Source organism: Mesoplodon bidens, assembly GCF_964165515.1.
Source record: "Mesoplodon bidens genome assembly, chromosome: 8".
In the NCBI taxonomy this organism is placed as follows: domain Eukaryota; kingdom Metazoa; phylum Chordata; class Mammalia; order Artiodactyla; family Ziphiidae; genus Mesoplodon; species Mesoplodon bidens.
Window position 1 is genome coordinate 62,737,835 of NC_138165.1, and position 14,635 is coordinate 62,752,469.

Here is a 14,635-nt window from a genome sequence, read left to right on the forward strand (position 1 = left end):
ATGTAGAAAGCCTGGTTCAAGTCTGAATATGAAAACATAAGAGGGGAGGGGGACAGGGGAAGAAGGAAGGGGAAAGGAGGAAAGGAGGAGGAGGAAGGGGGAAGGGAAAAAAAGGTACATGATTCCAAGTTGAAAACAGGATGGTATAGCTATGTAAAGTGCTGATGCTATCTTAAATTGTATCAGTAAGTATGGTGTCCAGGGTAAGTAGATGCACCCTCACTACTGAGATCTCTAGCTGAAGTTTATTCTCAGTTCAGGGCACCAGCCTCTAAAAGTGACACCAATAAGATAGAATTTGTAACAGAAGAGAGTGAGACTAAATATGAATATACTTCACCTAGGGAAGAGAAAGATAATACCAACAAAAGTTTTTAAATATGTGAAGGGTCATCTTGTTAGAGGCAGTCTCTACCTCTTGATGTAAGAATGAGGACCAATCAAAAATTACTATTTAGATATTAACATAACTAGAGATATGCAGTAATTGATAAGACTGCCTCATTTTCAAGAAGACCAAATCATCCACCCAGAAAAATGTATATTTCGGCATCAGATAAGGGTGGGTTAGCTGACTGCTAATATCTCTTGCATTTCTCAAGACAGTGTAGTAGGGTACTAGTATAAGCTCTGGAGCCAGATAGACTATATAGATTCAAATTAAATGTTTCACCACTTATTAGCATGTGAGCCTGGACAAGTTACTTAATCTTTCTTGGTCTTACTTTTCTCATTTGTAAAATAGGGACAATAGCAGTTTTAAGGATTTAAAGGAGTTAATAAAAAATATATAAAGAGCTTAGAAAAGTCCTAGAACAAAGTAAAGAGTAAGGAAAGCTACCTATTTTTATTTTTGAATCCAACAGGTATTTACCAAGCACTACTATGTGCTGGACGCTAATTTAGCACCAAGGTTTTTTGTTTTTTTTAATTAATTAATTAATTAATTAATTAATTAATTTTTGGCTGTGTTGGGTCTTCGTTTCTGTGCGAGGGCTTTCTCTAGTTGTGGCAAGCGGGGGCCACTCTTCATCGCGGTGTGCGGGCCTCTCACTATCGTGGCCTCTCTTGTTGCAGAACACAGGCACCAGACGCGCAGGCTCAGTAGTTGTGGCGCACGGGCCTAGCTGCTCCGTGGCATGTGGGATCTTCCTGGACCAGGGCTCGAACCCGTGTCCCCTGCATTGTCAGGCAGATTCTCAACCACTGCACCACCAGGGAAGCCCTAGCACCAAGGTTTTAAGAGAGTTTATAATTGAGTTTTTATTCTAGTGAGTGATATAAGATGCATGACATGAAAGGTCACAAGTAAAATACAAATAAAGCTGGATAAAAAGAATAAAAAGTAATGGTTGCTATTTTTAAGTGTGTTCAAGGAGGGATATTCTGATAATTGAAAATACATGAATGTTATGAGAAGACAAGCTGAGACAGTATCTTAGTGAAGAGTATTTTGAGATGACACAATAGCAAGTAGGCCAGCCAGGATGGAGGAGTGTAAAAGGTGAGAAAAAGTGGAAGGCCAGATCCTCTAGGGGCCTTGCAGCATTGTTAAGGACATCAGATATCTTGAATTCTCATAGATATGAATAGACTAGTTTTTATTATCACATCATAGTACTCAACCCACCACATTAAATGGCAAAGAAGCACTAAAAATACAAACAGTTCTAGAAGCATCTGCTTATTCAGTCTGAAATAAAAAATCGTTGGCAAAAGCTAAATTACTGGACCATAATTCTTCTATTATCTCATACTGAAAGGAACACAAGAAAGTAAATTAAAGATGAGAAATTTGTCCCCTGAGGCTTCTAGGCTTGCTGCTCATATTCTTGAAATGTTTTAAAGCTAAAATCAATAAAGACTATATTACCTTAAGTTCAGCAACTTGTGACGAAATATGCCACATAAGGCTTTCACTTAGGAACTTCATACCATATGGGCCTAGGAGTTCTGATAACGACCTCATTTCTGAAAGGAAATGGAATTAATTTTATACTTTGACAGAGCAAATATTTTAAGAAGCAAATTATTAATGGAAAACCCTAAGAAAAGTCAGTAGAATAAATAAGAACACAAATGCAAAGCTAAGTCTAAGATACAATGTATGATTATCCATATAGTTGAATGAAAATAGTCATAACAGAATCAAAACCAAAAGAATCAAGCTTTCTTCATTCTCTAAAACACATCAGAGTATTATTCACCTGATATGTCAGAATATTCCTCTGCGTTAAATGTTAACTCATTTTCTGTAGGTAAGTTCACAAATGCTTTCATTGCAGGGAAATAAGCTATATGACCATTGCTGACTTGTCTTAACAAAGTTTCCAGATACCTAAGGTGAAAAGTAAATTTACAAATGGAGAAATTAATTCAAAATTTATTAATGGTATACATTACTGCATATAATTTTAAAGTTGAATAATAACTTGAATGAGCAATTATCCATTAAAAAAAACCTTTCAGAAGGCATTCATTACAAATAAACTTTATATCACTCCAAATTTCTAAATATGTTCCTTACCAATTTGTGTACAGACTTGTAATTGTTGGCTCTCCATGACTGTCTAAATGTTGTGTTTGTTGAAGAAGCACATTATTAAATACTCTTGTAATATCAATTTGCACATAGTTTTCTATTGACTGGAGTACAGTCATATATGCTCTTACACTTGTTAGAAGCTCTGATGGCTTTGCAATTTCCTGTGTGGCTTGATTATACATAGTCATTCCAACAATTGACCTGGTGGGGGGGGTTAAAAAAAGAATTAAAAAGTTCTAATTGTTGTATCTATATAAACAGGCCATTCAATCTACTGATCTCTAATATTAAATAAGCAATGAAATTTTAAATACACTTTGTTACAAGTTCATGAAATTACTACTATGTTTATCTTCCAAAGAAACAACTTTAAAAAAGAATATACACCTAAAAGGTATAAGGAAATGGGAATGCAAGTGATTAAAAAAAATACTAAGGGCATCAGTAATAAAAATTATTTAAGAATAAAGAGGTTTAAAAAATTCCTTTAACATGATATGCTTGCTGTCTCCAGCAAGTACAGTGGACTATTTAGTCCATAGCCTGAATTCCTTTGGCACTGTTATGTGCCAGTAGTTTTTTAGGCTTTATATATATTACCTGCAATCTTCATATTTAATAACCCTACTATGCAGTTATCACCACCATTGCATAGAGGGGGAAAAAAAAAACAACTAAGGTGTAGAATTCAAGTAAACTGCTCAAGGTCACCTTGCTTGGAAGTAGTGGGTCTAGGATTTGACCCCACACCTGCCTGACTTAGTGCTACCTCTCAACAAAATGCATGACAATCAAAGCATGGCAACAACAAAAGTTTTATTGTACAATAATCACTCACACCATATAAAACACAGATCTGTTTGGTTTATATCCCAAGAAACTGTATAAGCCTAAAAGGAAACAAATGTTGAAAATACTTTCCTAAACTATCTTTTCCCACATTAGCCACCTTCTTTAAAACTCCCTGAGCATTAGATTTACACAGATCTTAGACTTGTATTTGTAAGGATGAATCCTTAAAGACACCAGACAAACCCCATCACTAGTAACAGTCCCAGAAGAACAACTCAAGACAAAAACTGCTATCCTTGTACACAGCCCCTAAGTCCTAAGATTGTGCTCAAGTTATCAGCAAAAATCATCAAACTAATACTCACAAGCTATTTGTCCTGGCATAAAAATCTTTCCCAGGTAAACAAGTTTATATAGCTTTGCCTTGATCCTGATCACTAAGTAGATGTTTGGTAAAAAGAACATCTGCTTCTCCATGGATTAATGGACCAGACTGTTTACAGAAGGAAAACAAGGGAGCTGTAAACTAAACCCTACCTTCCACCCACCACTCCCTACCCCACCCAGTTGAGAGCAATAAATACCAGAAGGCGTTCCCTTTGGTCTAAATACTGGAGCAGTCTGGGTTTCACTTTCAGGATGCCTACCTTACTAAAGAAGAGCAAAAGATAGTTTTTGCTCAACACTGGACTATTCTCAGCTGATGACTTAACACTCAATTTACTGCCCATTTAAATATTCTACTTTGTTCTATAATTGTCGAAGCTCTAAGCTTTATACCGTTTCATTACTACTCATAGTACTTAACAAACACAATGTTATGCATATGGCACCAACACATGTTACTGACTACAACCTTTTGCCAAACTTTTTGAAAAACCTTTGGCAAAATTTTGTTTCATAAATTGCCTTAAGGCCTTCAAGAAAAACATGTTGAATCAATATTTTCTTTAATAAATAAGTATGTAATTTTAGAAAAAGGCTGAAGCAATATTTACAAAATTAAAAGATTTCTGCCTTGTTACATAAAATATCATTTCAAGAAACATATATGTAACTTATAAAATTAGAATTGAGCGCCTCAAGAGTCTAGAATTCTACTGGCATAACAGCATACGTTGGAATTCACAAGACTTAAGTGTTCATCTACCCTGAGGTTTTCACACATTTGACTGTGATCCACTATAAGATACGTATCTAAGCAACACAACACAGTACACACATACATAAACAGTTTCATGAAGCAGTATTTCTACTTACTACATGCAATGCACTGATTTTTTTTCCTATTTCTTTTTCCTTCTTTACGTCCCTCCTTCTTCTTTCTTCCTTTAAATATTGACTACAACCTTCTAAACTGATTTCATGATCCTACTGGGTTGCCACCTGCCCGCTGAAGTACACTGATTTGCTCTAATCTTCTCCCTTTTTCTTACAAGGAAGTTAAGACTCACAGAGATTAACTGGCTTGTCCAGTGTTACAACTAGTTAATAAATATGAGATAAGAATCTGGATAATTTAAGTAATTCCCAGTTCACCATTCTTTATACTTCCCAGTTCATTATTTTTTATACTACCGTTTCTACTAATTTATATACCATTTATATACCATTTCTACTAATGCTTTCCCTCATAAAAGTAAACATTGCATAGATATGAAGAATAAATATAACGAACACATTAACTAAACCAATAAACAAAAACAGTTTATACTCTTTCTTACTTAGTAAAGCGGATTTCCAGATGAGAAGTCAAATATTCTCGTGGGGTAAAGGTATGTTCCCAAACCACCATGTTTGGTACATAATTTATAGAGAAACACAACTCAGAAAGTGCAGTGTGCAATTTATCAAGGCTGAAAAAATATTATTAAACAGTAAATAAAAAAAATTTTTTTAGCATTTCATCACAGCAATACAAAATCAATTTTATAAACATATCAGACTTTATTTGGGAATAATAACTGCAAAGTCGATTTTTTCTCTCTTAAGATCTGAACTGACAAGTTCAGAATCTCTAAGGGTATCACTAACCTTTGAGAGCAATTGTCTAAAGATGGCACCATTCGTTTCTTCATTCAGATGGTGACTATACTGACTTAATATACAAGAAAGAGCTTATTCTGCACTCATAAAGAATTATTTCCAACTCCTACTGTACTTTCTGTTCTGGAGGAAGAAAGCTGTCTATAAAATGGCCAATAGCTTGCTCAACATAGGAAGCAAGGAAGTAGGAAATTTACTTTAGACAAAAAGTATTCACCTATTATTGCTCATCTATACCTCCCCTACAAGCAAACAGCACTGAATGCTATCTAGTCTAATATACCCATTAAAAAAAAAGGACATCAAGTATTTTCTAATATATGACAAGATGCCAAGATAGTGTCAGACATCTGATTTTAAATAAACTGAAAATTACAGACTGCTTATAGTATACCCCCCAAATTTTTAGATAGATTCTTGGCCTTCAATATTCAACACGTAAAGACAAATGACATCTATTACATGTATTTTCTTCAAAAATCCAAAATATGTATTTTGAGATGAAATAAGCACTTACTGGCTAATCAAGTTCACAAAGGTCAAAAAAATTAACAACTGGGAAATGAAGAATTTACAATTACCAGCGTTTCCTCAGTACTAATGCCATACAAAAAATGAAAAAAATCTCCTCTACCTGTAACAACAAGATATGATAATAGTGGATGGCTTACTTGGTCACTACCAGCCTGTTTTTCCTCATGCTCTCAACTCCTGGTTTTTCCCTTTCAGGTTCCCCTTTCTTACCAGTCTGTTTTTTTGACTTCTTATTCACTGCTTGACTGATGGTTTTGGCACAATGCTTGGGCAGCAACTAAATTTAAAAAGAAATGAAATCACACAAACCAATTACTTTGAAAACATTAACTACTGAAACAAACCTTAGCTAAATCCAGACTATGTGGCAAATATGCTAGCACTAAGAAGAGAGGTAATAGGTGAGATGTAGAGTTTACCTAGCCAGCTTGGAGAGCCCACTCAGCTTGGTGAAAAACAGAAACAGGTAAATCTGGTGTGAAGAAACACTTCATAGAGGTAGTTATATCAAAGCTACAGTTAAAGGACAAGTTAAAAAATACCAGGCAAATGAGGAATAAGAAAGAACATTCTACTGAAAGGAAAATGGCCTATGAAGACCAAGACTATGATAGGACATGATGTGTTCAGAATCTAGTTAGAATGACTAGGTAGTGGAGTATAAAGTACAGGGTAGAGTGGTTTGAGCTACCTTAGGAAGGGACTTGAATGCCAAGCTAGAAGCTTAATTTTAAACTGTAATCCTAAGGACAGAGGGAATTTTTAAAAAACCTAATAATGGAGCTTCACAACATGAGGTAATGAGATTTACTGAGAGTGTGAGAATAAAATTAAAAAATGGAAAAAAACTAGCTAAGAGATCATTTTCTTGCCTTCCTACACAATTTTCCTATCTGTAAGGAAACATTTAAATTATCACCTGGTCACTAAGAGTACACTGTTCAGTGCAAATATCAGTGATGAGATTTCTAGCTTGTTTGGCCATTTCATCGAGGAACATATTACATAAGGAAAGACTGCGATCTCCAATATGATGTCTCTGTTAAAGCAAAATAGTAACAATAATAAAAATTATAAGAAAGTACTTTGAATTCAAACACTTTTTAAATAAACATGGAAAATAAGGTTCAAACCTATTCTACAATAAGGAGCGAGGATGGGAGATGTTATAGATTTCTTTTATCTCTCTTAACAACTAACCTACCGTATTGTATTTGCACACAACTGACATAAAATAAGTACCTGGTGATTATACAATTATGATTGCAAGGAATCTGAAAGGATCAGTGTCTTCCTTAACATGAAAAACTATTAATTTTCAAATTCCAATGTCCTATATCCAGTTCTTAAATACTAAAATATCAAACACACAATACGAAAGATCAGATTTAGAGTTATATTTTCTGATCTCACCTGATTATATACAAAAACCTTGAAAACACAGAATTTTGTAGTGTATAAACAGAAATGTTAAAATATTTAAATAAAATCATTAGATATCAACTCAGTAAAACAAACAAATTCACAAGGCATTCAACTCTCTAAAATCAAACTCCCCATCCCAGAAGAGAAAAAGAAAAAGCTGACCATGAATGCATTTTCTGAACACAACAGGGGAAAAAAGAACATTATATCTAATGTTTGGGAGATTATATACGTATATGTATATACATACACTCACTCAAATCAATCTATCTCTAGCCTACAGAATTCTGTATCATTTTAGTTTTGGTGGGTGTTGCAATAGTTTAATGGGATTTTCTTGTCAATGGTAACTGGAATGTTGAGTATATAATGCTGTACAACTTTGCACTATACAGTTGTAATACTTACAAAGAGACAGCTTTTAAAAAAATTTTTATTGGAGTATAGTTGATTTAAAATGTTGTGTTAGTTTCTGGAGACAGATTTTTATAAGTTTTCCTTCCCTGATCTTCCATAATAATACAACAAACATATGCAGTCATTACAAACATTATTTCTATGCTGAAATAAATGTAAGATAATATAAAAGAATATAAAAATACTTAAACATGTAAAATAACTGTTCCTAGATGTACCATGCCACCTTATAATGTATTTTAAATGCCCTTTAAAACTTGAATAGGAAGCAAAACCTAAAGGGATCTACAGACCAGATACAATTAAATAATGGTTCACTTTATTTAAGGAAAAATTTCAAATTATAAACATTTGCGTTTTATTTAACCGAATTCTGGAAAGATAAAACATCCCTTGCTATTCCTTCTTCCTGAAAAAAAGAACTCTGAACTAGCACTGCTTCAAACTTACTAGACTAACTTATTTAAAATACAGATCTGATTTCACTACTTCCCTTCAATGGCTCAAAAATGCTAAGACTGGAAGGAAAACAACTAAGATTTCTTAACTCTGGCTCTATGCTGAGAACAGGATAATAGCGGAAGCAAAGAGACCCCTTAGGAGACAATAACAATCATCCAGGCAAAAGATGATGTGGCTTGTTCAAGGGTGAGAAGAGGCAGGAGTTTGAACATATATACATATATAAAGGCAGAGCTAAAAACAGAAAGGCTTCAAGTTGGGATAGATGTGGAAAATCAATAATTCTATTCTGGACATGTTACACTTCAGATGGCTAAAAATACCTAAGTTGCAGCAGGATATAGAGAAAATCTAACTCGAAGGGAAAGGTGTGGGCTGCAGATATAGATTTAGGAGACATTAGCATATGGAAGATTTTTAAACAATGAAACTCGAAAAGATGAGTGAACTACTCTACTGGATGGTACAGTTATAGCAACACGATAATTAGTTTCTCATTAGTACTGGCTACCATTATCTGGGAATCCTGCTGACCCAGAAGGGTGTGAATTTCAAATCTAGTTCAAAAGGTACCATCTTTCTTCAAATTCACTGTAAGTATTACAGCTTAAAATAAAGGCTCAGAATTAAGAAGTTGTTCTAGAGGCCTTTTCTATGACCTTTCTGATCTAAATGAGATGAATGGCTAAAACTAAAATTACAAAGCAAGACTGCACTGAGAACTATTAACTGTGCACACCAACTTACTCTTTCCTCATCCTTAGGTGAATTCCCTCATCACCCTTAGGTGAATTCCCTCAATGTTCCCAGAGTGCCCCATGTATATTTCTACCACAACACAGATCATCAGATCACGGATATGTCTAGGGTAAAGACTGTGTCTTTGCATCCTTTCAATCACAGGTTTAAGAAGGCACAGCTGGAATATAACAGGCTTTAACAAGTTAGCTAAATGAAAAACAGAAAAGTACCACTTACTAGCTATATGAATATAGGGATCAGTCCACCAGAAATTATCAGTAGTTCTGACTATGCTGTTACTTTGTTGTAATAATCAAATGCAACAAAAGATAAGAAATGCTGTATAAATTTTATGGCTCTATATAAATATAAACACACTATTAATTACCTGTTATAATTTTTTGGTAAGAATTGAGTCTTACCCCATTAAGGAACCATAACTTTACTAAAAAAATGAGGTAGAAACATTAAATGATATGGGTTAGATGACGCTAGATAAAATAATGATGAAAGTGGTATGAAAATATGGTTAAGGAGGGACAAATTTTAACTGGAGGAATGCTGAAAATCTTTTTGGAGGAGGTGGATTTAAGCTGATCACTGAAGAAAAAGTAAGAGTACGACAGGTAGAGGTGTAGTGAAATGAATTTTATGTATGAGGAAAAAGCCTCTAAGATGCCAAAAAGTAGACTAGTAAATTAGTACAGTTTACCTAAGGTGGGATAGTTACAGTAGGGAGTGGAAAGTAGAAGACTGTGAGTATATCGTGGATAAACGAAATGTGATATATACATACAATGGATTATTATCATTCATAAAAAGAAAGTTCTGATATATCTATAACACGGATGAGCCTTGAAACAGTATGCTAAATGAAATAGGCCAGACACAAAGGGACAAACATGGTATGATTCCACTTATATGAACTCTCTAGAAGAGGCAAATTCATAGAGACAGAAAGCAGACTGGAGTATACCATTCCAATGGAACGCTGAAGGATGGGGAGTTATTGCTTAAGGGTATACAGAGTCTCTGGTTGGGGTGATGAAAGTTTTAGAAATGAACAGTGGTGAGGCTGCACAACACTGTAAAGGTAATTAATGTCACTGAACTATACATTTTAAAATACTTAAAATGACACTTTTATGTTTATATACTTTTTTTTCTTAAAGACAAAAAAACAAAAGAAAAAAAAAGAATGGGGGTAGAGATCAAATTGTTGAGGATTTTAAATGCCTAAGAAATTTTTACTTTCTCCATATGCAATGGAGAACCACTGATGGCTCTTTAAGAAGGAAAGAGGCACTCTGGTGGCATTGTGTTAGTCTTTAAGGCAGATATTGAAGGAAGAAAACTTATTTAGCAGTACAGATGAAAAACAGTGAAAAGCTGAACTACAATATACCACACAAATAAAATTAAGAGGACTTGATGGGTAATTAATAGGAAGGATGATGGTGAGGAAAAACTGACAGTATATCTTAGGTGTCACGATTGGGGGAAAAAATCTTTTAATTGTAAAAAATCTACAAATCTATTAAAACTGGTGGTATTATATCCTCACAGGTATTAATCCTAAAAGCACTCCCTAATAAACTTCCTGCAGGCTAATTTTTGTCTGAGTTTGCTTCCAATGGAATGTTGAAAAACAATCTGCAACAGATACTACTTAATGCTTAAAGGTAATAATAATGCTGCTATTCTTAAGTTTCTTTTTGACACGTTCTGCAGCTCTAAGTAAAGGGATTCAACACTAAGTTAAATTATTTTTTAAAATACTATTTAATTTTAATATATATTCTTACCATACAAAGTGATATTTCTTCTTGCAAGATTAGAAGAAATACTGAGAGTACATTTTTGATAGATACTTGGTATCTGTAAAACTTAAGTATTTCAATTACTCAGTAACTGTGTGTGCCTGTATGTGAATATATTACAAATACCAGCAAATCTGGATTGTGCTTACTGTATCTATTATATTGACAAGTCAGTGAAATTCTTCTTTGAAATGTTTATGTTTAGTCAGTAATCTCTCCAATTTTCAAGTCTTTTCAGTGAGCGTTTCAGAGGAAAACTAAGCATTCAAAAATCAATCACTATATAACTTTACCATAAATATTAATACCTGACTCTATTTATTTTAATAAAGGTAATTCCAAGTAACTTTATGATATGTTCTTATAAACATGGATGTATATTTATCTGATTATTCAAATACATGTCTATATCATATATCTATTCAAGCATTCTTCTGATTCTGCATAGAGATGCATTAAGTGGGCAGCTAGATTAGATAAGTAGGACTTTGTGAGTCTTTGTGAACATTCGGTCAGCTTTATGTTTGGAGTAGTTTATTCTGCATACCATATAAATCACAATACTACTCTGAAATTACCTCTTCTGGACACAGTTCATGTGTGCAACTCATAAAATGAGTGCAAAGTAGTGGGAATGCAATTGAGTATCTTGACTGAGAGGGTAACTCCAAACATTGCTGAAACATCTTCTCAAAAGCACGACTATAAAAACTATAAGGAAACAAAAATTAGAATCACAATTTTTATAGTTAAAATTAAAATTTTATGAAACAGTACCTTATAATTAATTTAATTTGATTCAAGTGAGTAAAAATTACCAACTGTAGCATTTATTCTCTTAGGAAGAGAAAAGTTATTTTTCCAAAGAGTTATCTCTTACACACCAATAATCATTTCAAAGTAATAAAAATATTATTTATATAACATTAACACATTTTTAAATAAAAAAATTAAAGAGAAGATAAACCATATCTATGGCATATGAATATATGACATTCAAATCTTACATCATCAAATTTTATCAAAGCTAAGTCACTATCAATTGTAAGAAACACCATTATTTTATGTACCACTAAGAAAGAAAAACATTGTCAATTAAACAATGACACACCATCAATTTTAAATTGCTTCCGGATTTAAGAGATGTTAAATCTAAAAGAATGTGAGGTGATAAAATATAGTACATCTTGGAATAATGAAGACAAACAGAGGTCGTCGTAAACATGTCTTTATCTTGGATATGACAAAGTAAGAATGTGGTTAAGAGAAAATATGGATAAAAATTAATTAAATGACTGAAAATTTGCAAATTTTAAACATTATTCAAAGTGCCTTTATTTCCAAGAAAGAGAAGAGGAATTTCTGATTGCTGTATCCTTCTTTTGCAATAGGAACCTTTCTGTACCTCAAAAATACCTGAACGTAAAATGGTCCATTTTCTTTCCAAGGTAGCCTTTGGGTCAGACAATAGGATAGGGTTCCAAATAATCCTTAAAATTCTTACAAACTTGTTATGTGATAATTGTGTTTCAGGAGTTGCATTAAGAGATCCCTATGTCTTCCCCGCCTAGCGATTTGGATTTCTTCTGTAACACTGCTAATTAAAGCCATACTACAAACTGCAAAAATCAGTGTAGATTGTTTTTTTCCCCAAAAATAAAAGCAACGAGAAGCTTTTCATAATTATCTCTATTCAATACAAAGAAACTACTATCACTATCTACTGAGACTATCTCAGCATTTTAGAATTAAAGGGATCTACTAGACTATTCCCATCAGCTTCCCTAAAGGAAAAAAAGTCAGGAAGCAGAAACAGAGTTGTTACTGTACAGCTCTGGAGTAAGAATACTTAAGTTTGAGTCCTGACACCACTGTTTATTAATTTTATTACAATCAAGCTCACTTATTCATTTAGATATTTATTAAGTACCTACTATATTAGACATTAAGGAAACAAAAACATGACCTTCTTCAAGAACCACATTATGGGGCTTCCCTGGTGGCGCAGTGGTTATGAATCTGCCTGCCAATGCTGGGGACACGGGTTCGAGCCCTGGTCTGGGAGGATCCCACATGCTGCAGAACAACAAAGCCCATGCGCCACAACTACTGAGCCCATGCGCCACAACTACTGAGCCCGTGTGCCACAACTACTGAAGCCCGTGCACCTAGAGCGCGTGCTCTGCAACAAGAGAAGCCACCACAATGGAAAGCCCACGCACCATAACGAAGAGTAGCCCCTGCTCGCCCCAACTAGAGGAAGCCCACGCACAGCAACAAAGACCCAATGCAGCCAAAAATAAATAAATAAATTTAAAAAGAACCATATTATGTGGGGGAGAAAAAGAGTTGTAAAGTACTAAGTATAACAAAAGAGCTAAATGAAAGAAGCAAAGGAGAGTGGAGCACAATGGAGGGAATAGTCACCACATCATCATAATATTAATGTCTAAATTAATACTGCAGAGTGAAATTATGTGCTATTTAATTTCCAATGTTTGCTCTATTTAACCCAGATCCAAAACTTTTTTCCTTTAGTCTAATTCCACAATCTGAAGTGACTGTTTTCACCTCCTCAAAGAAAGTGTAAAAAATAAATTCACATCAGTAAGAGTTGCTCTTATAGAGAAAAATAGATATAAAATCCCAACTTGGTAAACTTCATTTTATTGGCAAGTTGCCCACTATTCCATTTATTCTTAAGAGTCTATTACTGAACTGTATTAAGCACCACACTAACATAAAATAATCAAGAAATATACCTTTGGATAATAAAAATTTCAAATTCTGATTTAAAGAAAATTACAACATACCAAAATATGGAGAGATCTGATGTTTCCACCAACATTTCCACCAAGGAATCTACCATTTTTGTGTGAAAAATTATTGTATTCATCATCTTTCCAAGTTCTCTGTGATCTGAAAGACTAAGTGAAGCCTTAGAGACACTAGTATATGCCTGTAAAAGTAAAGCAAAAAACAAAAGTAGTTTAGGTAATGACTTTAGGTATAGACCAAGTCTACGGGGGGAAAGAAAAAAAGAAAAACACCCACTACTGAAAAATACTTAAAGTTTATTATGAGCAACATCGCCTTTTAAAAATTGTCTACAGGGACCCAAACTTGAAATTCCTATCAAGAATTTCTTTAAGGGGCTTCCCTGGTGGCGCAGTGGTTGGGAATCTGCCTGCCGATGCAGGGGACGCGGGTTCGTGCCCCGGTCTGGGAGGATCCCACATGCCGCGGGGCGGCTGGGCCCGTGAGCCATGGCTGCTGGGCCTGTGTATCCGGAGCCTGTGCTCCGCAGCGGGAGAGGCCATGGCGGTGAGAGGCCCGCGTACCACAAGAAAAAAAAAAAAAAAAAAAAAGAATTTCTTTAAATAAACTGAAATACTGTCCATAAAACAGAATCTAATACATGGGTCATTCATCTTGAATGCCCAAAATAAGTGAAGTTACAACATCAAAAGTATAAAACAATGAATTGTCACGGTGTCCCTACCAAAAGAGGTTTTCAATCTGTTTCAAGAGAAAACATATATAGGAAACAATAAGATGAAAGTAGGTATTGCACATGTTGATTCAGGGAGGTTTTAGATTATACTGAACCATTAAAAACTGGATAACATAACACACTGTATTAACTGATGGATTCTAGAAAACCACTGTGAAGATGGTAAAATTAGTGTAGGTTGACCAAAAAGGCAATAGGTCTTAACCGAAACCATCAGGGTAGGCTGTGAGGGAAAGAAATTCCACTAAAGAGGTACCAACTCACAGAAAGCGAAACCTGCCCACGGATGGTGGACATTTCAGAAGGGTGAAGAACAAGAATAGGAGGGGTGCCTACAGA

General features: G+C 34.4%; 1 protein-coding gene across 2 annotated transcripts in view; it reads right to left on the bottom strand.

The window, feature by feature from the left end:
- NCKAP1 (NCK associated protein 1) overlaps nucleotides 1-14,635 on the bottom strand; it is a 97,892-nt gene that overhangs the window by 22,625 nt on the left and 60,632 nt on the right. For both annotated transcript variants that reach the window (XM_081242314.1, XM_081242315.1), the window contains exons 16-23: nucleotides 13,596-13,741; nucleotides 11,361-11,493; nucleotides 6,837-6,956; nucleotides 6,055-6,194; nucleotides 5,062-5,193; nucleotides 2,528-2,746; nucleotides 2,208-2,338; nucleotides 1,874-1,971 (exon numbers count right to left, since the gene is read on the bottom strand). In XM_081242314.1, the coding sequence (XP_081098440.1) occupies nucleotides 1,874-1,971; nucleotides 2,208-2,338; nucleotides 2,528-2,746; nucleotides 5,062-5,193; nucleotides 6,055-6,194; nucleotides 6,837-6,956; nucleotides 11,361-11,493; nucleotides 13,596-13,741 (1,119 nt within the window). The remainder of the gene's footprint in view (nucleotides 1-1,873; nucleotides 1,972-2,207; nucleotides 2,339-2,527; nucleotides 2,747-5,061; nucleotides 5,194-6,054; nucleotides 6,195-6,836; nucleotides 6,957-11,360; nucleotides 11,494-13,595; nucleotides 13,742-14,635) is intronic.